The following is a 26,458-nucleotide window of genomic DNA, read 5'->3' on the forward strand; positions in this document are numbered from 1 at the left end:
GACTGAGAGACAAACTCGTACGCACTGCTCAATATTTGCCTTCTTGCGCGGTATCAAGAACAATGCACGACAATCGTAAGTATCACCACCGCCATGGTCCCAACACTCTGCATCAAAGGCCAGTTCATTGACATGATCTGTAAAGGATCGCACCCGCTCCTGGAGCAGGTGCCGCTCACCGTCTCGCCCTTCGTCAATCTTCCATCTGCCACCACATTGCCATATACGTACAAACCCATGCCCTCGACGCTCCCGCCCTCGGCCACCGGCATGCAAGCCTCCGCAGCGCCGTCGGACGAGCACGACCCAGCAACAGCCAAGCCCAAGTACGTCGTGTCGGCATCCGGGCACGCCGCGCACCCGGACGACATCATCGCCTCGTGCCGCGCCCTCCAAGCGCACATATCCCGCCTCCAGACCGATGCGCGCACCGAGCTCGAGGCCCTGGAGGCGCGCATCCGCGAGAGAGAGCTGGCCGAGAAGCGCCGCGTTGCGCCGGGGTGGCTCGACAGCGATGCGCGGCTCCTGCAGCCCGAGCGCGAGGGCGGTGGCGGCGTTGGCGCCGCGGCGGATGGACTGGCCAGCATGAGCATCGCAGAAGTCGGGCCCGGCCCCGCTGACCACCCTGGGCCGAGCGAGATGGCTGCGCCGGATCCAGGGGAGGAACTGGACCGGGTGTTTGGCGTGGCTGGTGGATCAGGGTCCGGCGCAGCAAGGTAACATGCGTCCAAGCCTTCGCGTTGAGGCCCGGCGTGCCAACAAGCATGTTGGAGTTGGCAATGCGTGGCGTGGCGTGGCGAAAGCATCGCATCAGTGAAACGTGATATTGCTATGACACAGCATTGCGGCGCCATGTCTTTGAATAGACATGAGATCCGTTCTGTGTTTGCAACGCGGATCAGTGCATTACGGGGCCTGTGCAGGCATGTTTACCGCCGTCGGGGTCGCGACATCTTTTTCCTCGAGGGACACCGGAGCTCGTGCTTCTTTTGCGCCCATAATTAGCAGCTGCGAAGGGGGCGTAGAAGCGAGGAAGCTGCGCTTCTGGTGGCTGCGTCCTTCTGTCGTGGCTCTGTGTGTCGTCGAGGTGCAGGTGCGCCTGTGTCGAGTGTCAAGCATGAAGGAAACGTGCAACAACGCCTTTTTGCCTAAGCTGCTGCTCCCGCTCTCACACACAAACACACACACACACACACACACCCCTTACTCATCGCTATTCTTTGCTTCAAGACCACAGGCATTCTTCTTGATCAGCTAGTTGTTCTCAAATAGAGGCATCGATCCATTCAATCTTAGAGTATCCGCTTTCTTCCCAGCCTCTTCCGCCATAGAACCATCTCGCCTGCACCCACCAATGCATCCGTCGTACAATCATGTTAAGGGAGCATCGTCTTCATCGTATAGCAGCACCGCGATGACATCTCCGCCCACTACGCCCAACATTTCGGTGTATCAGGCGCATCACTCCGGAGACCGTACGAGGCCCCATGCAAGACCTCTGTCTTCGCCCAGAAGCCAGCTACCCCCGTATAAGACACTGATGGGACTGCCTGTGTCGGCAACACACGGTCGGAATGGCTGGTCCAGCGCCACGACGTGGACCGCTTCTAGTTGCGAATTCCCTAAGTCGGATCGGATAGATGATCGAGCCGTGTTTGTTCATGCGTACAATCGCCTGGCAGCCCAAGTGCGTGAAGCGATATCAGTACACCGAGTTGTTGAGTATAATCACTGATGAGATCCTCCCACGCAGTACGGAGTTCGTCAACTTTTACCTGAAGGGTGCCAGCCAGTACCTGTGAGTTAAAGCTTGTGTCCGTACTGCTTGCGCCGATGCTGAAAAATAAGCAGCCCGGTGAGCAGGTGTTGGTGCCCAAGAAGAGCTGGTTCTCTCGAACCTTTTGTCGACCACCTTCATCGAGCCGATCTGTCAGCTCCAAATCAGAACGCAGCATCCGTCGCAAGCAAAGCGTGAGTGATCTAGCTACCCAGGCTCAGGTACAAACCAAGAGAGACAGTTTCAAGGGCGAGAGCCTACAGACTCTTGTCCGCACATGCGGCAAAAGTGTTTTGTATCTGCCCCCTGAATATGCCACTGGGTCGCTCATGCTGCCGACTTGCATCCGGGCTACGGCTCAGTATCTGGTACAACATGGTTTGTCAAATCCCCGCCTATAGAGCCTTCTGCAGCTGACAATAGTAGCTCCGTCTACTCGAGGCGTCTTCCGTATACCTGGTTCAGTTCGAGTTGTCAACTCTCTCTACGATCATTACAGCACGGGATCAGGAGACGACGACGTCAACGGCACAGTTCGATCTCCAAATCTTCCCACTCATATCAATGCTAGGGTCCACGATGTGGCGTCAGCGTTCAAGAGGTTCCTTGCCGGCCTGCCAGGCGGAATACTCGGGTCTCTGCCTCTATTTGATGCACTTGTCGCCATTCACAGCCAACTACATGGCGACGCCAGCTTCAACAAAATAAAACGCAGCAAGTTGCGAGGCCGTTTCATTGCGCTTGCCATTGGGACAGTCCAATCACGGTATCGGAGGGAGCTGATCTGTTCTGTGTTCGGTCTCCTATGCTTGATCGGCCGGGAGGCTGAGTCTGCCTGTCTTAGGGAGGACGGTCTTGAAGATACTGTGCCTGCCCAGGACCTCATGGGCTTTAATGCACTGGGAATTATTTTTGGACCCCTCTTGGTCGGAGATCTACTAGACACCTACACGGTCAAGCTGGCCGACCCGAGCATGGGCCTAGTACTGATGCCCTCGACACCCCCTACGTCAAGAGTATCATATAGTCGGAGGGGGACTGAATCAGACATTCGATCGACATCTTTGACGGTCGACAAAATACATGTCGCCAACGATATCGCCGAGATGCTGATCACACATTGGAGGGATGTGGTGAGAAACATGAAGACTCTTGGCGCCCTGAGAAGCAGTGTCTCCTCTGAGGACCCTCCTCTCTCTCCTGGTGCTTTGCCGTCATCGGAGTCCGCGATCTTTCCTCACCCGACTCAATCCAGGTCGGCTATTCAAAATGCTCCAAGAGGCCAGCAATTCGAGGATAATTCTTCACCGCCATCATCCTGTGGACCAAGGGTAGACTTCAGTAAGTTGGATTATCACAACCGCCGTGCTCGTTGCTCACCAGCAACCTAGGGACAAATCGTTCGGGGGACATCAACCACTCGGGTCTCAGTCCAAGAAGGCAAAGGCCAAATGAAGTCGAGAAGACACCAAAACAGGCGCCAGACGACGGGAGTTTACATCAGCTCTCTGCTATGCATAATCAGAGCTTCGATTTTGAGCGTGCGGCAGTTCCAGAGGGCTCGTCTTTGAAGTCCACAGAAGAACCATATTTCGAAGCAAGCTTGATAAAAGACGACAATCACTGTCAAGCAAGGCAGTCGAGGCCTTCACCCGACACGCCTCCTTTCATCGGGTATCCGGTGTCGTCAGGTCTCCGCTCTACAAACTCTTTCCCGTTCCATGAAGATTCTCTTGACGATGCAGTGTTATTTGACAGCTCAACTCCATGTACAAAGTTGGCACGCAGACGAGGAGATACACTGCCACATCAACAGAGTGCACCGTCTTGGTCGGCATTATCTCGACAGCATTCGCCTGGCGATCGAGGAGTTCAAGTCGAGTCGGATAGCCTCGCGAGATTGAATGGAAACGCGTGGGACAATGATGCGCTGGAGGCCAGTGAGAGCCAGCATCGTATCCCTAGCATACTTCATGGAGAGTCAGTTTTGACGTCGGAAGATATTCCATCTTCCTTCAACAGACCAGGTGGCGCCTTGGAACCTGGAGGCCCTCGCCGATTTCCTCTGTTTCCAGGCCCAGATCACGCCGACTTTCCGGGCCAGCGCATTCTTCCGAACGTCTCATCCCAAATGAATGACTACGCCACGCCGGTGCCTCGTACGCGCATTCATGACCGGGGTTCTGCGGGTCCGGGAACTGTCAAAGCACTGGTGGCCAAATTTGATCATGCTGCTCAGGAGTCGGATCCGGCTGCATCACCAAGTCAGTTGAGAAGAGGACGAGGGTTGACCAGATCGACTAGTGTGCTTTCCCGGTATACTGTGAATCCTCCAACGCCGAGGTCGATACACTCTACCAGGTCAGAAGGGAACCTGGATGGCCATGCGGGAGCAACTCTGACAGTAGGTGCACCGGTCCCGCAACTGTCGCCTTCGTCTCTGCTCAAAGCTCCGCGGCCATCAATGTCGCCACAGGCGGTCGTGGGGACAACCCCCTCGGAGACTTGGCGAGCAAGGCGGAACCTGGGCAATTATGACACGGTGGATGGAGCAGCATCTCCTAGGATTCTTCGAGAAGAGTTGGATCATGCCAACCCCGGCTGCGCACACGAAGGCCCTCGGGTCGAGGCTGGTTGGCCTCCAATGCCCATAAATGGCACAACACACCATGAGCCAGCCCCGGAAACGAAGTTTGGGCCGAGAGCGACATGCGCAAAACAAGCTTCCTCCACTGTTGTCCCAGTGTTTCACACACCACAGAGGACCCAGAGGCCTCTGTTGTCGGGGCGGGGACCCTGGTCATCGTGCGTTGAGCCCGCCGACGGGTCGGAGGGCGTGATGACTGACCCCGGCGGCTTCCGGGTCGAAGCTCGCGTCCGGAGGCTTCAGTCTAAACTCGCCGAGAAGGCGGATGAGTGTAGTTGGCTGCAGCGACGCCTGCTTGCTCTGGAGCATTCTCACCCCTTGAATGAGCAGCAGCAGCAGCAGGTCCAGCAGGAGTGCAAGGTGTGGCGGGAGCGGGCCGAAGCTGCCGAGCTGCGGTTGGCTTTGCTTGGAGAACAGCAATTGCCCAGTCGGACTGTCGACATGGGCACGGTTGAATCACCGAGAGGGCTGGCGGCGGTGAAGTTGGCCGCCGTCTTGCAGAGCGGTGCAGTTGCGGTTGGTCATAGCCCTGTGATGATGGGAAGTCCGGCAAGCAGCAACGGGACGGTGCTTCGGATTTGAGGCCCTGGATTACGCAAGGAATCTTTAGACATGAGGCTGAATCCCCGCACCAAAGGGTGGTGTTGAGCGGACGACAGGAGGTTTTTGGAATGGAGAATATTGTCTTCCCTGTAGACTGTATGATAGATATTAAGAGTGCAGCAGTCGCTGTGCCTCGCCACGGAGATCAATAGAGCAAGCAGAGCATTTCAAGCAGAAGATTCAGGACCGAAAGTCTTTCCAAACAAAAGACACAAAAAGATATCTTGATTTTTGAGTGCTATAGTGTTACAGAGTCTATCACCAATGATTCATTACTTATACAGTAGAATAGTACACGGGTGATTCTTGTCGCTTGCTTTCCACACACCACTCGCCATTGCCATGGCGACCAATGCCTCCCTCACGCAATCGCAGCCAGCAGTCCACCATCCCGGCGGGTCCTTTACCGCACATACTTGCCCGAAGGCGAGGCGATGCGCTTGGTGTACTTCCACAGGTGCTTGTACTTGGGGCCCTGCCTCTTGGCCTCCCAGCCGCGCTGCTTCTTGGGCTCGCGCAGGGGCTCGACCTTTTGGCGCTTGAACTCGACGTCGGCGCCGGGGATGCCGGCGCGCTCCATGACGCCGGCGGTGCCCTTGTCCCAGACGGTGCGGAACATGCTGAAGCCGACGGGGTCGAGGCCGAACTTGTCGCGGAAGCTCTTGAGGCTGAAGCCGTCGCGGCCGGCGTAGAGCTCGCGGAGCTTGCCGACGTCGATTGGGGGGGAGCCGGCGGGCTGCTCCAGGACGAAGACGGAGAGGCGGTGGTAGGGGGCGCCCTTTTGCGAGAAGGCGGGCAGCCAGGGGACGGCGAGCTGGGCGGCCGGGTCGGCCTTGGCGAGGGGCAGGGAGGTGACGGCGGGCGAGAGGGGCACGTTGGCGGCGAGGTAGTGGCAGCGGCGGCCGAAGTCGTCGGTCTCGGGGCGGGGCACGTCCGAGTCGACGACGACGACCGAGACGAGGCGCTCGCCGGGGCGGAAGGTCTGGACGCGCAGGCGCGGGATGGCCTCGGAGACGGCCGAGTCGACGAGCTCGCCGGGGCCGACCTTGAAGCGGCGGAAGAAGAGCTGGACGTCCATGGTCGGCTCGAACTTGGGGAGCAGGTCGGGCACGATGTGGAACTGCGCGATGCGCTGCTGGATCAGGCGGCGCGGGTAGCCCTGCCAGCGCTTCTCGGCGAGGTACCGGTAGATGGGCTTGTTCATGTCGCCTATACATTTGCCCACATATTAGTACAAACGTGTTTTTACGTGCATGGAGGGTGTTGGTGTTGTGCGCGGCAGGCATTGACATACCCATGCCGTCCTCGAACCTCCGCTTGACGAGGGGGTCGTTGATGTCGGCCAGGATCTTGAGCTGGTCGACGTATCTGCGCAGGCTGGCCAGCCGCTTCTGCCGGTAGGCCTCGCCGCCGCGGAACTGGGCCGGGTCGGCGGCCTCGAGCTTGCGGATCCTGTCCGTCTCGGCGACGATCTGGCGGACCTTGGCGTCGCGGTCCTCGCGCAGCAGCTTGCGGGCCTCCTGGAAGCACTGGTAGGGCATCTGCTCGAAGGGGATGTTCTGCGAGGTGCGCACGGCGGCGCGGCGGCGGCGGGAGCCGACGGGGGGGGTGCCTCGCCGCAGCAGCTCCTTCTCGGCCCAGGGCAGGGTCGTCACGTTGGGGTCGAGCTTGCGGCGCTTGAAGTCGGTGTCCTGGGGCTTCTTGCTCTGCGGTCCCTTGTTCTTGTCGGCGGCTGCCGGAGCATTGGCCTGCTGCTGCTGCTGCTGCTGCTGCTGCTTCTCGCCATCGTCCTGCTGCCGGTTAGGCGTGCCGGAGAGGTACCGCCTTGCGGCTATCGAGGAGGCCGGGCCAGCGAGATGGCGGTGCTGCTGTTGCTGGTGGCGGAGGCATCGCACGAGGGCGATTGGCCTTCCTACCTGCGGGCACCGCGACATGGCTGGGTGCTGTAGTTGGAGTGCCCGGCTGTTGTATGGTGGTGACGATGGGGAGAGGTTCCAAAGTCGTCTGAGAACAGGCCAATTCGAAATTTTGGGACCACTGGCATTCGACGTTGCTAGCTTAGCTACTTTTTTCCCCCTTACCCTTTCGGCACGCGATGGCCTCCGTTTTTTGCTAGCGCTAGTGCCGTTTGGGGGTCCGTGCACCCCGGGAAATTCTGGAGATGGACTTCTTCTAGTCCTCCCCGTAGCAATTTTGCAAAACATCAGCTCACGACTGGACAGAAAGAGCAGCACCGTCCGGTTCGACCACAGCAAAACGCCGCACACGCAGCCCGAATTGTGCCTTTTTCTTCTGACCTGTGCGGAGGATAGTACCGGCTGGAAGCAAATCGGACCGGCCCTGCCGACTTGAGCGGTCAATTGCTGAGCCATGGCCGCCGCAAAGGGTTCCCGGGGTCTCGCAGAGGCCATCAAGGCCCTGAGCATATCCTCGGCCTCTACGACGAGGCAGACCCTTCCGGTATGCGCTCGACGAATCATTTTCTGCTCCATTGAAAACCTGCATACTGACTTGTGCGTATTCCAGAACCGCATCCGACCCGTTTGCCAAGTCCGCAACATGGCCACCGAGGCGCCTCTCCCTACCGATCCCGCGGCGACCTCCTCCTCTACCTCACCCTCGTCCACGAACCTCTGGACGCCGCCGAGCACCGTCCCCCTGACCATCTACAACTTCCCGACCCTCGAGCCCCGCCGGCTGGAGCACTGGTCGAGCAAGCACCTGCACCTGCCCCTGCGCCGCGACATCCTGCACCTGGCCGTCGTCTTCGAGGGCGACGCGACCCGCCAGGGCACCGCCTCCTCCAAGACGCGGTACGAGGTCCACGGCTCCCACCGCAAGCTCTACCGGCAAAAGGGCACGGGCCACGCCCGCGTGGGCAACAAGCAGAGCCCCCTGCGCCGCGGCGGCGGCAAGACCTTCGGCCCGCACCCGCGCGACTTCTCGACGGGGCTCAACCGGAAAGTGTACGACCTCGCCTGGCGCACGGCGCTGAGCTACCGCTACCGCCGCGGCGAGCTCGTCGTCTGCGAGGACGGGCTCGAGCTGCCCCTGCCCGAGGACTTCCTGGCGCTGGCGGGCGCGGGCCGGCTCGGCCGCGAGCTCGAGGACGGGTTCGTGCGGCGGTACGTGCGGTCGCTGCTCGGCGGGCTCGAGTGGGGCCGCGGCGCGGGCCGGACGACGTTTGTCACGGCCGACCGGCGGCCGAACCTGTTTACGAGCCTCGAGGTCGCGGGCGAGGAGGGGAGGGCGCTCGAGGTCGGCGACGTCGACGTCAAGGACCTGCTCGAGACGGGCCGGCTGGTCGTCGAGCGCGGCGCGCTGCGGGAGATGGTCGAGCGGCACCAGAGCGACCTCGTCAGCCGGATCTTTGTCAGCGGCGAGCGCCAGAGGGGCCCGGACGTCGGGCGGGTTGTCGTTGAGTGAAAGTGAGAGGGGGAACCGGGAGGCAAGAGGCGAAAGGGGGACGGACGCGTGACAAAGGGGGGGGGGGGCGGAAGTAACCCTATTGTACACTATCTGTACGTGCATGTATAAATACATATGGCTCTGAACTGGGGGCTATGCTAGAAGAAATACTCATAAAATTGGTTTTGACGATTACATGTTTTGGAACACTGATTGAGATTTGAAGGTGTTGATAGACGCTCAATGTCACCTTTGTTTGAAGATGTTACCGCTCTCTTGCCGCAGAAACTTGGCCAATAGCATGATCAACGAAATTCATAAATGGAAAGAAACATTGTACATAAGTCTAATAACACCTTGGAGCCGCAAGCCTTCAATTGTTGTCAATCCCCCCCCCTTCGTTGATCCACAACGACCCCTTGTCGTTCGTTTGTGCCCTGGCGTTTTGCGAGCTAATCCGGAAAGCCACGCCGCCGCCGCCGCCGCGCCGGGCCTGATGATGTCGTTCGGGTTGGGGACTCGAGAGTGCAATCCCCCCCCCAAGTTCAGGGCGCCACGGAAACATCATGAACAATAGGTTTATTGTCTTTTTCAAATGCTGGCACTTGTTTTTTTTTGTCTTTCCTCGAGAAAACGTTAAAAAAAAAAAAAAACACCAAACCTTCCTTGGCTGTCAACCGCATTTCAGGAGTCAAGAGCCGTGAAACGCGCCAACAACGTCCAAGAGCTTTGTCTTGGCCTCCAACAATCTTTCATTTACAATTCAGTGAGCAAAATATCAGAAGCGCCCAAACCGAACGAAGAAGTACTGTCAAAAGGGCTCGCTGGCCGAGGAGGTAGATATCAATCATTTCTTCAACTAACTACTTTTTGCGCGGACCCATTACGAGCGGACCTTGCATTCTCCCTTTTTTGTCGGCTCTCTCACTTATATACACAAAACCGCTGTCCAGCTTTTGAGAGAGACTTGCAACTCCTTGCGCATAATTAATCCCCTTCCGAGTTTCTTCTCTTCAACATAACAAAGCTTTGCGAGCCGTAATCACAAGACAACATTGTATGTCTATATCACATCCCAGAGCCCATGGGCATCGCGCTGTCAAAAAGTCCGCCCGCAGTGTTCTGCCCTTTCTTTCTTCGAGGCGTTTTGAGGCTGTCACCGCAATCATCAAGCCCCGTCTCTCTGACATCACCCCTTACGTCAACCTGACTCTTACAACCACAAGCCCCAAAAACTAAAAGATCCCGTGCTACTTGAGCCAAACATAAAAAGGAACTCGGCCAGTTTATTTCTGGTTTTGTTTTTATTTTCCCAACTCCAGTAGAACAAACATTCCCTAGAAACTCCGGCCACCGACGATCCCGAGCCCACAAAGTTCTGCGTTAATCTACACGTCCCATTGTTCCCATCGGTAAACGAATGACGATAACCTCTCCCTTTTTGTCTACCTGTCAAGGACCTTGGGGCTGGTCGAATAGACCGTCCCGGCAAAGATCGAGGCTTTCAAGCCTACCAGGAAGAAGCCAGTGCTCCTTTCGCCACAGGACTGCCTCTTGTCATTAAACACCCAACCTGGGTATCAAATCGTACCACTCGTCAAAGTTCCCCCCAAAAGGACCTTTAATATTAGCCCCCGAGCTTGCGCATTCCTAAACTCCTTGGAAAATCCCATACTATCATGGCAACAATCGCCCACCCCCACCGGTGAAAAGATTGGCTCCAGCGACAGCAGTTCACAAACTCGACCCGTTAGGCGGTAGTTCCGCTCTCTCTGGGCGAGCTGAACATGCTGTCCGGCATGTGATCGTAGTTCATCGCGTGCTCCTCTTTGATCTGTGGAGACGAGGGCATGGGGAACTTGGCGTCGACCGGCGACATCTCTACCGAGGAGGCCAGGAACGGCAAGTCTGATAGATCGTCCTCCCAGAAAGCATCACCTTCGCCGACGTGAGAGAACGCCATGCTGCCACGCCGTGTAGCAGGATTCTCCTGCGAGATCGAATCTCGACGAGAGGTATACGGTGACGGAGCCGTGCTGGGGCGTTTGACCTCTGGTGGTTCGTTGAAGGCCATGTTCTGCTGCGCCATGCAGTTCTGGTTCACCCGCTGGACGAACCTCCTGGCTTCTGTGCCAATCCACCTGTCAATGTTGGGGTCGTTGCAGGCCGCGTGGGCCATGACATCAGTCTTCATCCGCGTCACCTCGTCCAAGAGAGTATGGTACTCGAGCTGCAGCTGAGAGTGCTGTGTCTCCAAGCGGGTCTTGGTCTCCTCAAGGTCGGAGACATATTCCTTTTTCCTCTGCCGACACTTGCTGGCGGCGATCCTGTTCCTCTCGAGCAGCTTGTCCTTCTTGCCGTCCTTCTTCTCTGCGGTCTTGGCACTGGTTTCCACTTTCCTGGATTTCCGTTTTCTAGGCGCTGGCGCTTCTGGTGGAGGCGTGGAAGCAGCACTGGTGGATTTGGACTTCCTAGAGGAAGCATCACTGATCGTCATCGGCCGGCTCTCCTGCGTTGTCGTCGAATCGTTTGACGAGTTCTGGACCAGCTTGGGCGGGACGACTTTGGTTGCTGGGGCGATTCGATCGCTCCGGCGCGTTGATACCGACGCCGCAGCGGTCTGCACGTTGTCTGCCGAATCTTGGCCAGCGGGTATGACGATGGTGTCGGCAAGGTTTGATGGTTGAGCTGGCAGAGATGGAGCGAGCAGCATCGGGTCCACAGCTAACTTGGGGCTGTTGGTATACGACGACAGGTCAAGCTGCTGATGGCTGAAGATATCCGGGTACGAACCATCTCCGTCCATATCAGCGACCGCGTCGCTGAAAAAGTGAGGGGTGTCCATGGCGCGATCTTCTTGAAAAAGGCCGCCAGGGGCCAGTGTGGTCTTGTAGCAAACGGTCGCAGACATGAATGGTGGGATCTTTCAAGGGCCGGCAAGGTCCTCGAGCAATGCCGGGAAGAGGAACTACAAGGCCTTGTCGAGGCGGGACGGTTTCAATTGGCCAGCAGGGCTGATGCGGGTGAGAAGCTCCCTGGCATATGCTTCCAGGGGGTCGAGAGATGGGCGATGGCTCCAGGGATCTGCAAGGTGGGAAGGGGCGTGTTCGTGGACGACAGCCTCTTGAAAGCGTGCGAACAGGTGCTCCGGTACTGACACTGCTTCGTAGATACTTCACGACATAAACCGGCAGCCGGATCCAAAGGGTGGCGAATGTAAACTCAGAGCTCGGCTCGGCTCGGCCGGACTGTTGATGGTTATGCTCTGCCAGGCGGTTGCGGTCTGGTGTAGATAATACGGAGGAGAGCCAAGGAGATCCGAGAAGGAAAGTCGATGGATGAGCTTCCGAGATGCTCGAGTGATGGCCAGCCGACCGACAGACAATGCTTCGAATCAAAGGAAGTGGCGAATGGATCAGGCTTGGCCAAGAAGGATGCCGGGCGCAATCCACCAAGAGGTGGTATGTTTGCTCGTACAGGGCGGGGAAAGCTCGAGCTATTGGGAGCTTCAGAAGAGGGGAGCTCAAGACAAGGTTGAGCTAGGGAGGGAGGAGGGAGCTTCTATCAGAGCAGCTCAAAGGGAAGTGGGGCGTGCGAGGTGCGCAGCTGGAGGGCGCGTCGACGAGGGTGTGCGCCGAACGATGGGAAAGAATTCCAAGACGGCAGGCAGAGGAGTCTTGTCTGTATCTTGGGGGTGGGTGTTGTCTCTTGCGCGGCGACGGAAAACGCGTGGCTGTCAGGATTGAAGCCAGTGAGTTTTGCTTCTGCGGTCTGTCTGGGGAAGAAGACAATTAATGGTAGGGTTGCTTGTTGTATGAATCGAGAAGGCTTTTTGGGCCGGCGGCGCAGAAAAGACAGCAGCAGATGGTGCGGGATCTGTGTCAAAGGACCACGGAGTAATGGAACGCACTTGGATGACTTTTATGTCAAGTCGTGTGTTTCGACGACCTTGGACAGACTGCTGGCAGGTGAAGGTGGGTTTGATGCTGGGTGGAGGTCACTTGAAGATGGGTCGCAGGTGAGGTAGGTACTTCCACGGAAAGATTCCTCCCCATATTTTGGACATGGCCGACTGGATTACCACATTACCTGGCAGGTAAGCAAGGTCCAAGTAAATATGATGGCAGCATTACTTTGTACCTTACTCCGTGCTTTACTTTGAAATGTCTGGGAAGGAACCCCGAAGTATCCCCTCCTCGCGCGGCTGGTGGCGCAAGGGAGATGGGGATGGCCTAAACAGGCACGGCGCATGTCAGTACCTTCAGCAACCAAGCACAGTAGTAGTTAGACATAGACAATGTACAAGTAGCTATCCTGCGAGGCATCTCCGAACGCGACAGTCAAACTTGAAATTCTATCTACTTGTACTGTAGGTGAGTTGCCAAACATGCGGAGCCAATGCAGGTGGGCCCTCTGGGTCATGATGGGCTTGTGACGTTAGAAGTCCAAGCGATTGCCAGGGGAATTCCCAACGACGCACGACTCTTGCTGGGCGGGCTGCTGGGCGATCCAAGAGGCGAAAAGACGATTGAGCCAACAGCAGAGCGAGGAGCGCCGCGCCCGCGAGGTTCCAGGCCTGGACGTTATTTGATGTGCAGGGCTGACCACCGTTGCTTGCCGAACGACTCTCTGCTCTCCACCTACAGGTACCTTACTATGTACTACTTGTAGTACCTAGTAAGTAGGCTCGTAGGGTGCGACACAACAGCCGGTAGATACATTCCTATTGTCCTACTGACCACGTCGCCTACCAGCATCCGATCCGCCTCTAGATCCATTCTGGCTGCCTGCATTCGTCCTCACAAAGGAGGGCGGGCGTGCGTAATGGGGAGGCGATAAATGTCGGGTACCTACCTCTAGTGGCTGGACGGAACTGTGCTGTTGTTGTTTTCCCAAGGTTAGGTGCTCCGCGAGAGAAGGGAATGGATGGGCCAAGGATGCATTCTGCTATGCTAAGAGGAGCCACTAGCCGAACTCACTCAATCACGGGACTCTTTTGCGTTGATTGAGCAGAGAGGATGGGTAAGCCAATCTCGATGGCCGCAAATTGGCTTTCCCAGAGCTGGCCGTGCCTTTCAGTTGTCGACAAAGTTCCCAGGTTGCCCAAATGTACGGGAGGGAACACTTGGAAGTTTGTTATTTTAGCGGGGAATGAGGGCCACTCGGCAGGCGGAGGGTGTTCCCTCCCAGCTGTGATTGGCACCCAGCCCCCAGTGGGGCGTGCACTTGCAGTGGGGACTAGGCCCTGCCGGGCAAGGCATGCCTTGGACAGAAACGCTATTTGGCCACCATCTCGGTCAGTCTGGTCCAAGCTTGCGAGCTGCGAGACAGGCTCGCGAGAGATATCAGCTGAGCTTGAAGCTTGGGAGAGATAGAGTGAGAAAGAAAGACAGATAGATAGAACTTTCTAAACTGTCAGTCCATAGCCAGCCAGCCACCCTTGCCACCCATAGAACAGTTAGATGCCAGGCCGTTCTGTTCGACAATGTCGGAGGGAACGGTCAAATCTGTTTGTCGATGCGATCAGAAACCATCCAAAACAACAATCAAAACAGCAGCGAAGAAGCAGCTCCGCGAGGTCGAGGCGGAGCTTTTGCTCCAGCCTGAGCCACGAACTGACTGAGGCACCAGCCAGGCCAGTAAGCTCTTAGCGCCTTACCTGCCGGACACGCTAAAACCCCCACTTTTGGCTGAGGTACAAGGGGCAAAGAGGCACCCGTGGACCTTCACTATCAGACTATCCAAGGTCCCGGGGCCACTCACCACACACCATACCCCGGCGTTGTGCCCGTCGCGTCTCACTGGAGACTGGCAAAAGAGTTGCATCCATTGCCATCCTGCACCCGCGAAACAACAGTGATCGGCGACAAGCATCTCCCTGTTCTTGCTCTTCGCAGTGCGGCAGCCAATCTCCACGACAGGATGAGACATCCGAGAAAAACCTATCTTTGATGACTGGACTCGTCAATGTCGTCATAACGCTTGAGCTGGCTGTTGTCCGATACATGCCCGGCAATGACGGACGGATTCAAGTAGATCTGAGACTTTGCCTGTCTACTTCCTATCCCTATCTGCTAAGACCATCCAATTGAAGTGAAAATACCCCGTTGCGCCTGGCCTTCTCGTCGGCATAGTTACCGTTCTTCCTCATTGGCCGGACCACAGTGGCATTACGACATGCCCTCTCCGAGGCCCGCATCAAGAAAAGGGTCTACAAGTACAATTCGAGTCCGGCAATGCGATTATTCCCGTCCTGAGCTTGACTATCGAATGGCCATCAGTACAGTCGCTCAACCTCGACAGGCTTACCGGCGCGAGGCCCGCACTGCTTGCCCGTTACTAGCCGTTGATTAGTGCACCGCCTCCCCGAAGCTGCGTTGTTCAACCCTTGCCAGCTCTTCTATTTGACTTCACGCTCCAAAAGCATGTGCCTTGCCTCTGTTGTTCTAGGCCAGCCCCCGCGCTTACACTGAAGAACGTAATCCTCCCTCATCCGCACCATGGGCGGAAAGCCTCCTGAATTGTCTGAGTATGGAGGGGCGCAACCATGCCGAAATCACATGGCTGTATCGGTGGCAAGCACGAGGTATTGTGATTAGCCCAGGCTGGGAGTACCTTCAAACATGCTCTTGATGCCCTATTTACTTGCTGAACTAGAGATGCTTGCCTAAGGTAGCTCCGTATTATCAACCTGACCTCCGAACCTCGAATGCGCTGCATAGACGCCGCCAAGTTCATCCAATGCCGCTTTATATATTGACTAATCCTTCAAGCTTTGAAATCGGAGTTGAGGATCTTGCCTGATAACACAAAACTCTGCGAGGACTCTCACGCCTTTATATCTGGGTTCAACATCGTTCCCCTGTGCAGTTCCACCGTGACAGCCTGTTCCGAGCTGGGTAGCTTTCGGACTGTCCTGGGGAATTACTGGTTTCAATAGACTATCCGTAACAACTTTGAAAGCACACGGCGGCAGCTTTTGCCCGAATATACACAGCCATGTATAACTTGTATCCAGCACTTGCTGTTGAGCAATTCTATAGCGAAAGCCGGCAGGCGCACTCACTTACACCCCGATGTTGGCGTCTTTGAACCCCATGCTGACCCATCCCCACATTAAAAGAATCCTTATCGCGAAACCAATTAAAGCCCCGCGACGCGCTGATACGCTCCGAATCGCGTCTCCCTCACTTCCAAGCCCATCAAGTCACATCATCATCGTCGTCCTCGTCACCGAATCGCCATTGCCTTGTTCGATCCGCTCGCCTCGAAGAAGTATTTCCCACCACAAGTAAACAAAACACACTCTCCACCATCATGGACCAGGTCACCCCGCGGATCACCAGCCGCTACCTCGACTCCTTCGTGGGCCAGGTCGTCATGATCGTCGGCAAGGTCGCGCAGCTGCGCGGCGACACGGCCGTCGTCGACTCGGACGGCAACATCACGGCCCAGCTCAACCGGGTATGTTTCGGACGGCGGTTTCCTCGTTTCACCTCTCTCTCTCTCTCTCTCCCCGCTCTCTTTTACTCCTTTGCAGAAACAAGACAAAGACAAAGACAAGACACACCTTGCTTACCTAGTATTTGACTGACGTCCTTGCTCCCAGGAATCCCACCTCACCACCGGCAACGCCGTGCAGCTCATCGGCAAGGTCAACCCGGACCTCTCGGTCAAGGTGATGGACTCGCTCGACCTCGGGTCCGGAGCCGCCGTCGGTAAGTTTGAAATATTATATATGCCCCCTTGTCTTCACACACACAGCCCCCCCCCCCCCCACCTTGTCGGGTAGTGTAGTGTGTAGCCTGCTGCGCAGAATGGCGACAAAGAGTTTTGGAGAACTGACCTTTTCGATTTCGATCGGCGGCGGGCGCAGATATGGGCGTCTACCAGGCCCTCGTGGAGGCTTCGCACCGCGTGAGGGAGATCCACTTCTAGACCAGACCACATCCATACATACATACGTACATACGTATCCCGATCGAAGCCAGCTTAAAAAGTCGCTTATCAAAAACGCCGCCTTGTTTAAACAACAACAAAAAGGGGGCACGTTATCGCCATTTCACTACTGTATCGAGAAGCGCGGTGGAGAAAGTCTCAAGGGACATTTGCCCGTCTGAGCATCTGGGCCGGGCACGTTGTCGTGGATGTTCTGCTTGTGGCCTGCTAGACACCGGGGCCGACCGTGGCCGATAGAGGGAACAGGGACGGCGTTTGGCGTCCGGATGATGAAATGTCAGGCTGGCTACGGACGGATCGGCAAGGGAAAGGCTGTAATTTGGTAGTAGCCATTGTGGGCAAGAGACCTATCAACCCGAAGCTATCTATCCAGGGTACCTAGGGTAGCCCAGGTAGTGTTCAATTCCAAGAGCCAATCCAATAACATAACCATGTAATGAAGCATTTTCCTGCTCTGGACATGTTCCTCAGACAGCTTACCAGGGTTGTCAACTGTGTGGAAAGGACGGCTGTCCTCCCACAAATCACAAATCAGCATCTGCGTCACACTCCTCCGAAAGTCTGGGTCTGGTTCAACCGCCGGGCCAGGCGAATCTCTTCGTATTACAGCGACGAATAATATTCTCATGTCTATTGAGTTGTCTGGGCTTTTTTTTTTTTTGCACCAAACAACCTGCACAGAATAGACAGGTATCTAAGCTAACTGTAAGTGCGAACAACGCAGAAATCCCTTCATGGCCCGGCCTGTCATATGTTCCCCAATGACCTCCTCGGAGTGTGTGTAATGCAGGAATCAACACACTCCAATGGTATCTATGCACACACTCAGTCGCAAACAAAACCACCATGATCATGACCAAACATGTACCATCATAATCCGAGACAAATAGCCTCTTCTGCACAGGCTCTTACTTCTTTGCTCTTCCAAATCTCAAAACAACGCCATAATGCACGCTCTTTTCCCTCTCCTCGCTCAAACAAAAGCAGCAAACAATCCACCCCGGGACCGACGCTTTCGCTCACAGTGAAAATGCATTCGAGGACATAAAACCAAACAACAACAACAACAGCAGCAACAACAGCAGGAACATCCCTCTCTCCATTCTACATCTGCCCATGGATCGCCCCCACATCCGTCTGCAGATCGATATGCGCCCACAGATGCGAACCGTCATCGCCCAGGCCGTCCGCACTAAACGACACGTGCTGGTGGTGGTGGTGGTGGTGCAGACGGCCACCGCCGCTGCCGCCGCCGGGCGACGAGCTCGGCATGACCATGTCGGTGCTCAGGTACTGCCCAAAGTCCATCGCCGCCACGCCGGCGCCGCCCATCGCGGCGGCGGCGTCGCTGTCCAGGTTCGGCAGGCTCGCGAGGTCAAAGTCGATGAGGCCGTGCGCCGAGGAGCCCTCGGTGAAGTCGTTGGCCTCGGAGACGAGCAGGTCGATGGTCGCCGTGAAGGGCGAGTCGAGGCAGCTGGGCGCGAAGTGGGCGTGCAGGCCCTGCAGGTGCTGGTGGCGGCCCGGGGTCCGGCGGCTCTTGGACGACGCGCTGCCTGCCCCCATCATCATGCCGCCGCCGCCAGAGCCCGAGGTACCAGACCGCGGCGTCTTGGACGGCGTCCTCTGCAGCTGGAGCAGGGCCTGGCTCGGCGACTTGGGGATGGAGCGGACGGACCGGATCGACTTGGAGATGCTACGCGTGATCGGGCGGTGCGAGGGCGTGGCCCGCGTCGGCGTCTTGAACGCGTTGGGGTTCGAGCTTCCCGACTTGGGTGGCGGCGTGGAGGGGCGGGCAGTGGGCGGTGTCCCAAACAGATCGGCCATGTCGTCGTTAACAACTCGCATGCCGGGCGTGACGGGCACCGGTGGGAGCTCCTCTCCCACGTTCTCCTTGCCCACAGGCTGCTGCTGCTTGGCGGCTCTGTTGGTAGGGGAGTTCTTGGCCGTGTTGACCGAAACATCGCTCAGAACTTTTGGCTCGCCGTCTTTTCTCGGGGAGGGGAAGAGCAGCCTCCGCGTGCCGCCGAGATCGTCCTCTATGGCGATCGGGCTGTCGGCGGTGCCGCTCCCCCTTGAGTGGGTAGATCCCGGCCCGTTCCGGTTCGGGGATCCCCGGGGTTCAGGTGCCTGGTTAGACCCTGATGGAAAAGACTGGCTGGCTGAGTCGTTGTTGCTGTTGCCGGAATCACCTCCCGCCATGCCGTTGCCGGCAGCAGCTTCAAGGTCGAAAGGCGAAGGCACCGCGTCGGCCGGCCCGATTGGGTCCGTGGTGAAATAAGCCTCAGACGTCAACTGCAGCTGCGGGTCGCTCTTGGTGCGCGACTTCTTGGACCGTGAGTTGCCAGCGCCGCTCTTGGGCTCGCGCTTTCGTCGCGGCTGGTTGAGCCTCGATGAATCCTTTTCCCATCGGTCCTTGGGACGATGGCTCTTGAACTTCCCCAGCCAGATACCACAGGCTAGAAGGGGGGTCAGAATGATGGCTAGGGGATGGACATTGATTCAAACTCACGATTGCACAGGAGCATTTCAGTCCACTTGCTCTTGTCCTCCATGGGGCCAAGGGTCTTCTTGACTAGCCGGTACCGCTGGGGCCTGCCATCCGCATCCCGGTCCAGGATATCGATAGCCGTCACAAAACCAGGTTTTTCAGAGTACTCGTAGTAACCGGGCACTCCCTCGTGATCCTGAGTCCACATCTTGCGCCATGTCGGGGTCTCGATCGCGCCGCAGTTCATACAGTATGGAGGCATCTCGCCGCTCTCTATGGCCTTCTCCAGACGCTCCTTGATCGTGTTCTTCTTCACGAGGTTCTTGTTCATCCGCGCAGTGGGCTGGTCGATGTCGCTGGGCGGGCACGGAGCTTCGGAAAAGGACGTGGGCAGCGGGGGAGGCGGCAGTGTCAGCGCGTGGACGACCGGGGGATCGCTGGCTGGCACGGCGCTCGTTGACGCTGCTCTAGCAAGCTGGCGTGGTAGCGGCTGTAGTTGAGGTTCTGGTTGAGGGGCAGGGAGTTGTTCGACTTCCTCAATGTCTGCTGGGGCATCCTCGATCTTAACGGGAGGCTGGTCCACAACCTGTGGGGTCTGGGACTCCCTACGGGTTGGCATTTCTCGAGACTCCTGGGCCATGGCCAATAGCCTCAGGTTCTCGACATCTGCCTGTGTAGGGTCTTCTTGAGTTTGTTGTTGGGTTGGCATTTGAGGCGCCCCTTGGGGTGCCATAGTTGGCGCGGGTGCTGAATGCATCTCGTTGCTTTCAGGTCTCGGGGTGGGCTCGGTCTGAGAGCGTTGAAGTTGGGGCGGTGCAGGCGGAGGCTGGCCAACTTTAGTGGACCTGGCGTTCAGACTCTTTTGGTTTGGGGGGTTATAGATGCTCGTAGCAGGGAGAAGTTCCGGCGGGCCTGGATTCTCCATCTGAAAGTTGAAGCTGTCGCTTTGCGGCGCGTTGTTCTTCTTCCGGCCGCCCTTGGTCGCACGACGGGGCTGAGCCGGGGCCTCGTCCTGGACGGGTTGTTGAGGTAGTGTTTGCGGGAGGTCCTCATCATCGAACATTACATCGTCAATGCCCCCGCTCATGAAGCCAGAGTCAGGCTGGTGTCTGGGCATGGGCGGCAGGATCGGACTCGAGGGCGGCGGGCTGGACCGCAGGTATGGCGTCGTCCGGGGAACAGGCGGTGATGATCCGAGATCGGCAGGACTGTCCTCTGGCGTGTAGATACCTGGAGAGTTTCCGAATGACTCGGTTGGGGAACGGGCATCGTGGCCGTGCATATGCATATCGGAATACGTATTCGCGTACATTAGCTGGCCATCAAAGCTAGCCACCGACCCCTGTCTTGATCCCTGAGGGATAGGTCGCTTCCGCTGCTGACCAAAAGGATGACCCTGCGGGACGGGAGTTGGTACCCGGGGTGCTTCTTGCAGGTGGCTGGCGCCAGGTCCTTCGCCTCCAGCCGCGACCGGCCGCATCGTGCGTAGAGACCCCGAAATACTAGCAGCGACCCTGAGGGAGTCGGGGACCGAGTCCAGCGGGTTCCTCACCGGATAGTCTGCCTTGGTGGTCTTGGCCCGCTTCTTCTTGGGCCCTTCGTCGGCATCGGTCGGTTGCTCCTCCGCAGCTGAAGTGTTTCCATCGCCAAGCGGCTTCTTGCGTGGCCGGCCCCTAGGTCGTCCGGTGGGAGCTTTTGATCTAGATGCTCTTGATGATGGCCGCGACGCTTTAGCGGGTTCCTTGTGCATCTCGACTGGTGTTGACGTTGGCGCCGAGGCAGGCTCCTCACTGGGGCCCATTTGCATAGGCGCAGGAGCCGTGGGTGGCCGCTGGGGTGGTGCCGGGGCTGCAGACGAAGGCCTGGACATGGGCCTGGACATAGGCCTGGAGTCCATGGACATGTTCATGTTCATGTTCGTAGGCATCTCGGCTCGGTACGGACCCAGATTGGGAGAAGGTACCGAAGCGACGTTGGCGGAGCGGCCAAGAGCCGGGTTCGACTGGATGAATGAGTTCCACTCGGTGGTGTCGGTCGGCGTCGGTGCATTTTTCATGGGTGCCTGTTGCATGTCGCTCATGCTGTTGTTTTGAGGCTCGGCGCGTTGCATTACCCTCGGCACGGCGGTAAGCTTGAGCTTCACCTCTAGCGTCTCCCTGATGCCGTTCCCGAAGATGGCCAGCAGATTCTTGGTGACGCGACCCGTGACCCATTTCGGCTCGTCCGCCGCACCCGCCATCTCCAAGGCCCATGACAGCATGCCCTGTCCGACCAGCGGCATGTCGGGCTCCGAGTAGTCGTAGGCATAGACGGTGTAGTCGGTGTCGGGCTGGCCGACAATCTCAGGGCTGCATTGGGCGAGGGCCTGGAGGCACAACTTGAGGTCGACGACGCCGATCCAATTCCTCTCGTCGAGAGGAATGGCTTGGATCTGTAATATTTGTGGCCAACGAGCCAGGCAGTTCACCTGGCTGTCTCTGTCGAAGGTATAGTGAACCTTGACTGCGAAGGAGAGAGAAACATGTCCTAGGTCAGCAAACAGCCAAGATCGAGGGCAAGGTGATCGAGGTGGGCCAGGCGGTACTCACGTCCCATGGGCCTGACCTGGAGCCCATACTCGTCCGAGTCGTTGGCAGGCGGTGCCGAGTGCGAATGGCCGCCTGCCCATTGCTGGTTGTGGGAACCCATCGTGAGAGGCGAAGCCATGGCGCACTCGGGGGGATCGGAGAGCGTGTCGCACGGCGTGAGCTGTCGTCTCGGCGGGAGATGAGGAGGAAGAGAAAAAGAGAAAGCGGTGATCAAGGGCCGAAATAATAATTGTTAGAGGGGAGAAGACATCAGGCAAGTACAAGCAAGGAATTGGAGATCAAGGTAGTCCCGGGCCACAATTGAACCTTGCCAGTGTTTTGGCGGCGGCAGTCAATTAGAGAGGCTGGTGGGCTGGCTCGTGTGTGTGATACAGCGCGTTTTGGTCGCGTCGGTGGAGCTCCCGACGATGCGAGAAACGGGCGGCGCCTCGACCGTCGACCTCAACAGCCGGTTCCGCTTCTTTTCTCTGCAGACACTTTAAGAAAAACCGGGCCCGGTTTGCCCAATTGATTCAAGGCAAAGTCGAGAAATGAGCCGCTAGAAAAGAGGAAGGGAAAAAAAAACGATATGATAAAGGTACAATATGGAGTGCAAATGGCCTTCTCTGTTGTTGAAGACTTATGGTTCCGTCTGTGGTGTGTGTGTGTGTGTGTGTCTCGGTATCTGCGTCGCGGGCGGGAACGCGTGCAGAAAAAGGGCCGGCACGACGACGTCAGTTCAGGCTCGAGGGGGCCCGGACGGGATCGTTAGCTGGCGTTTTGGCGTTGCAACAGCGGGCGGGTACAGGCATCCAGGGCACCTGACGCGCCTAGAACGACACGTGCACGGGCCAGGGCCAAACACTCCTGGCCTGAAGCCGACCTCGAGTACAAGTACTGAGGGCTAGTGGGTAGCTCGGCTGTTACTGGCTGGGCTCGAGCTTCTCAGTCAGCTCTCTGCAACAGCAAAAAAAGAGAAGCTCCCCACCCAACCAACCACATCGAGGCCTCACCCTCCAGACCACCACAATGACTGCACGCTGCCCACCAGAATGCCGTGCGCCTTCTTTGCTCTTGTTGGTTCTTCTTCTCCTTCTCCGCCGCTTTTCCCACACACCGATCCGGCTTTAGCGTTTGGACGTTTGGACAACTCCGGAGCCCGCCGCGGGAAGCTCTCGAGGCAGCAACTGCTCCTGGTTTCGACTCGACAGAATTGCTGAGAGATCCTGGGAAAGGTTTCCAGTCGACCTTTGCCCGGGAGAGGAGATGGGGCCTGCCCCCTTTTATATGTTGTCCGAGAGATGATGCCTCGATCCTCGCCGTCTCTCTCTCTCTCCAGAGTCTCTCTCTTCCCACTCTGTTCCCCCACCCACACACCCATCTACCTACTTCTACCTATCCATCCATCGTTCCATCGTTCCATCATCTCCCATCTCCCGGCCACCCAAGATCCATGCCCTGCTTGTCGTGCTTATTGCCCCTCTTCTTGCTCCGAATCCATCCCATCCCATCCCATCCCATCTCCCAACTATCTCCATGACTCAACCAGGCATCTACGCCCGCTAGTAAGCCCGGCAAAAATGACTGCCCACCACACATAAAATTGAAGCATTCCATTTCCCTTCTAAGCCCTTTTCAGATCTCGCTCACAACACACCGTACGCCATCCCGTATTTGGTCCACCAGAGAGCCTCCCCGCCAATCACATAACACCATTTCTCCCATCCCCGTCCCAAACCAGTCGAATGTGAACAATGCTCATGACGCTATTCCGAACTGACTTTTACCTTGCCCAAAATGACCCCGCGATAGCACATTTCGTGCACGCATGATTTTCGGTTCCCAAAATGTCTCGGGGCCCAAACACAACCAGAACGACAGCACAATACAAGTAGAAGTATCTTTTCCTTGCGTGATAAGAAAAATATATGACGATATAATACAATAAAGTCTATTGACAGTATCCCTCTCTGACAAAGCGATTGCATTTTAATCCTCGCGAATCCAGACAGCCTTGCCTTGCTCGTTCTTGGTCGTCTTCCTCGCCACAATCTCCTCCACCACCTCCTTGACGCCCTGCTTGCCCCGCGTCTTGCCCACCAGCTGGTTGACCACCTCGCGCTGCGACTTGGTGCCCTCCACCACCAGCTCCTCCACCTCGCGCTCCGTGGGCAGGCCGAACTCCCTGAAGGGGTACTCGGCGTAGTCGCGGTCGTTGAGCAGCTCGATCGCGCCCCCGTCGTCGTCCTTGGGCTTGGCGAAGAAGGGCTCCGTCACCTTGTCGTCGGGCCCGATGTCCTCGAGCGTCTGCGGCTTCCACTCGGGCTTGGTCGACGGCTTGTTGATCAGCAGCGCCGAGACGCCCTCGGTAAAGTCCGGGTGCTGCATGAACTTGGAGGCGATCTGGTGCTCGCGCCTGAACGTCTCGGCGATGGTCCACTTGCCGCCGATGCGCATCTGCCGCAGGCTCACGTGCACCGCCGTGGGCGACCGCTGGTGCAGCGTCTGCAGCGTCTTCTCGGCCCACTGCTTGGTGGCGCCCTCCTCGGCCTTGAGCGCCGCGATGATGTCGGCCACGCTGTCCTTGCTGAAGCACCTGTCGATCGCCTTGCGCAGCTCGCCGCCCAGCAGGATGGGCTGGTCGTGCGGCAGCCCCGTGCAGTACTCCTCGATGGTGCTGCCGATGACGGCCAGCCTCTTCTGCAGGCTGTCAAAGTCCTTGAAGCGGAGCTCCGCCAGCCGGGACTCGAGGGCGGGCAGGCTGGAGGAATGGAGGTAGTGGGTGGCGACACCCGAGTAGAAGACGTTGGCGCCCTTGAGCCTCTCGCTGGTCAGGGCGAGGTAGGTCCCCACGGCGCCCGACATCCTGGGCAGGAAGAAGGACGCGCCGACGTCGGGGAAGAAGCCGATGGTCGTCTCGGGCATGGCAAACACGGTCCGCTCGGTCGCGATGCGGAAGGGGGCGTGGATGCTGAGGCCGACGCCGCCGCCCATCGTGATGCCGTCCATGAAGGAGATGTACGGCTTCTGGTACGTCGCGATCAGGTGGTCGAGCTTGTACTCCAGCGCAAAGTAGTCGGCCGACGCCTGCTGGCCCTCGGGCCCTTGCTTGTTGGACTGCGCCAGGGCGGTCACGTCGCCGCCGGCGCAGAAGGCCTTGTCGCCCGCGCCCTTCATCACGATGACGTTGGCCATGTCCGACTTCTCCCACTCGAGCAGGCGCGGCGCGATCTTGCGGATCATGGACCCGTCCAGCGAGTTGAGCTTCTTGGGCCGGTTGAGCTCGATCGTCCGCAGGCCGTACAGGCTGTTGAAGAGGACGTCCTCGGGTTCGTCGCCGGGCAGCTCCTTGAAGAGCTCCATGGCCGCTTTGGTAGACATCTGACGGGGTTGACAATGGGCTCGAGTTAGCAAAATCTAGATGTGCGGGTCACGAGCCCAGAGCTGTTCTCATCTCTTCCGTACCTGAGCGCCCGCAGCACCTTGCTGCGAGAGGATCTTTGCGCGGAGAGGCATGGCAAAGGGAGAGCCTCCAAGACGGGCCGTGCAGCCGCGTGATGCCGCGATGGCTGCTGGGCCGGCGCGACTGAGGAGCGCCTTGCAGAACATCTATATCGTCGGGGGGCCGCCGTGAGAACTGTGGTCAATTGGAGTCGCGCATCCAAAAGGCTCGGGAGAGGTTGGGTGCGGCAGCTCCAAAGGCGTTTCTCGTATCTCGAAAGGGCATCCGTCGACAGACAGCTGTGAGGTCGGCAATGGTTTTCCACTTTCCTCCACCTGGGTGCATTCGTACAGCTTTAGCTCCAAACCCGAGGTTTCGATTTTCTTTCCTCGGGACCCCTGGTCAAATTGGGCGGCCTAAGACGGCTCCTGACGGGGCGTCGCTCTCGGTACTTTAGCGTGCTCTTGGTCACTGTCGCCTTGCTGTAGTTAGTGGTCACATCAAGTGCACTGTGAGTGCTGTGTGCGCTGCTGGAAGTATTTTTGGCCGGAGTAGAATAATGCCGCTCCGCCATAGCGACTCCACCTTTGAATAAGCACCGTCCAATCACACTACATCGCACGAGGTACGTACCTCCACGACCGCCAAACACCAAATCCCAATCAATCCATCGCCTTGGGAGCCATCTCGAAAACTTCCAGCCTTGCTCGACACCACACAGACCCGCGACCGCGACCACATCACACCCACCATGGCGGACGCAAAGATCCAGTGAGTCTATTACGCGTGTATAGCAAATATATGTATCGAGACTGACTGGCGTCTTCAGGGAACTCCTCACCAAGCCTCGCAATGAGCTCACGTACGAAGCTTCCCTCCCCCCCGGCCCGCACGGGATACAGCCGCGACGATACGCAATGCTGACCGACACCATTTAGGGAGTACGAGATTTCGCAACTAGAGGAGCATGAGTTCAGTGCAGGACCTCGTACGTTTCCACAGTCCACCAAGCTTGCCGCCCCGCTGCGCGCGCCACAACCGTTGACTGACCGCATCGCAACGTGTAGTATCTATCCTTCAGACCGCCGTGCGCACCCACAACCAGGTCCTGATCTCTTGCCGGAACAACCGCAAGCTTCTCGCCCGGGTAAAGGCCTTCGATCGTCACTTCAACATGGTCCTCGAGAACGTGAAGGAGATGTGGACAGAAACGCCCAAGCTGGCTGGTGGGAAGAAGGGCCGGCCGATCAACAAGGACAGGTTTATCAGCAAGATGTATGTGTTCCTGCCGAATGAAACCGGTTTTTTTTGGCGTTTCTACTCCACGATGGGCAAGTTTACTGACGGTGGGCTATACAGGTTCCTGAGAGGAGACTCGGTCATCCTGGTGCTGCTGAGCTGAGCGAAAGAATCTACTGTGCTTTGTTTTTCTCTGCGGGTTTTCTGGGCTACGACCATAGTTATGCTCTAGACGTGGTTATATCAGGGGGTATGGTTCGTTCATCATCAGGACTATGGCGTTATAAAACTTCGAGAGTTGTGTATTCACTGGTCATCATCACGGCAT

At 57.5% G+C, this 26,458-nt stretch overlaps 8 protein-coding genes across 8 annotated transcripts; 4 read left to right on the plus strand and 4 right to left on the minus strand.

Moving 5' to 3' along the window:
- Nucleotides 1-93: 93 nt before the first annotated feature.
- Nucleotides 94-720, plus strand: E0L32_001921 (uncharacterized protein; the record flags this gene model as incomplete). The annotated part of the gene is made up of 1 exon (XM_031136054.1): nucleotides 94-720. The coding sequence occupies one exon, from the start codon at nucleotides 94-96 to the stop codon at nucleotides 718-720; it is 627 nt and encodes a 208-aa protein (XP_030990057.1).
- Nucleotides 721-1,833: 1,113 nt separating this feature from the next.
- On the plus strand, nucleotides 1,834-5,006 carry E0L32_001922 (uncharacterized protein; the record flags this gene model as incomplete). Its single annotated transcript, XM_031136055.1, has 3 exons — nucleotides 1,834-2,155; nucleotides 2,204-3,118; nucleotides 3,169-5,006. 3 exons carry the CDS (start codon nucleotides 1,834-1,836, stop codon nucleotides 5,004-5,006), a joined length of 3,075 nt encoding a protein of 1,024 aa, XP_030990058.1.
- A 424-nt stretch (nucleotides 5,007-5,430) lies between these two features.
- On the minus strand, nucleotides 5,431-8,558 carry E0L32_001923 (uncharacterized protein; the record flags this gene model as incomplete). Its single annotated transcript, XM_031136056.1, has 4 exons — nucleotides 5,431-6,236; nucleotides 6,322-7,064; nucleotides 7,240-7,526; nucleotides 7,659-8,558. 4 exons carry the CDS (start codon nucleotides 8,556-8,558, stop codon nucleotides 5,431-5,433), a joined length of 2,736 nt encoding a protein of 911 aa, XP_030990059.1.
- A 1,627-nt stretch (nucleotides 8,559-10,185) lies between these two features.
- E0L32_001924 (uncharacterized protein) lies at nucleotides 10,186-11,346 on the minus strand (the record flags this gene model as incomplete). The annotated part of the gene is made up of 1 exon (XM_031136057.1): nucleotides 10,186-11,346. The coding sequence occupies one exon, from the start codon at nucleotides 11,344-11,346 to the stop codon at nucleotides 10,186-10,188; it is 1,161 nt and encodes a 386-aa protein (XP_030990060.1).
- Nucleotides 11,347-15,752: 4,406 nt separating this feature from the next.
- E0L32_001925 (uncharacterized protein) lies at nucleotides 15,753-16,373 on the plus strand (the record flags this gene model as incomplete). Its single annotated transcript, XM_031136058.1, has 3 exons — nucleotides 15,753-15,899; nucleotides 16,045-16,153; nucleotides 16,312-16,373. The coding sequence occupies 3 exons, from the start codon at nucleotides 15,753-15,755 to the stop codon at nucleotides 16,371-16,373; spliced, it is 318 nt and encodes a 105-aa protein (XP_030990061.1).
- Nucleotides 16,374-17,498: 1,125 nt separating this feature from the next.
- On the minus strand, nucleotides 17,499-21,588 carry E0L32_001926 (uncharacterized protein; the record flags this gene model as incomplete). Its single annotated transcript, XM_031136059.1, has 3 exons — nucleotides 17,499-18,850; nucleotides 18,904-21,408; nucleotides 21,471-21,588. The coding sequence occupies 3 exons, from the start codon at nucleotides 21,586-21,588 to the stop codon at nucleotides 17,499-17,501; spliced, it is 3,975 nt and encodes a 1,324-aa protein (XP_030990062.1).
- Nucleotides 21,589-23,438: 1,850 nt separating this feature from the next.
- E0L32_001927 (uncharacterized protein) lies at nucleotides 23,439-25,058 on the minus strand (the record flags this gene model as incomplete). The annotated part of the gene is made up of 2 exons (XM_031136060.1): nucleotides 23,439-24,866; nucleotides 24,915-25,058. 2 exons carry the CDS (start codon nucleotides 25,056-25,058, stop codon nucleotides 23,439-23,441), a joined length of 1,572 nt encoding a protein of 523 aa, XP_030990063.1.
- A 584-nt stretch (nucleotides 25,059-25,642) lies between these two features.
- Nucleotides 25,643-26,293, plus strand: E0L32_001928 (uncharacterized protein; the record flags this gene model as incomplete). The annotated part of the gene is made up of 5 exons (XM_031136061.1): nucleotides 25,643-25,662; nucleotides 25,721-25,753; nucleotides 25,830-25,879; nucleotides 25,959-26,166; nucleotides 26,251-26,293. The coding sequence occupies 5 exons, from the start codon at nucleotides 25,643-25,645 to the stop codon at nucleotides 26,291-26,293; spliced, it is 354 nt and encodes a 117-aa protein (XP_030990064.1).
- Between the last annotated feature and the right edge of the window lie 165 nt (nucleotides 26,294-26,458).

Source organism: Thyridium curvatum, assembly GCF_004353045.1.
Source record: "Thyridium curvatum strain D216 chromosome Unknown NODE_7_length_750237_cov_83.650653, whole genome shotgun sequence".
Taxonomy (NCBI): domain Eukaryota; kingdom Fungi; phylum Ascomycota; class Sordariomycetes; order Thyridiales; family Thyridiaceae; genus Thyridium; species Thyridium curvatum.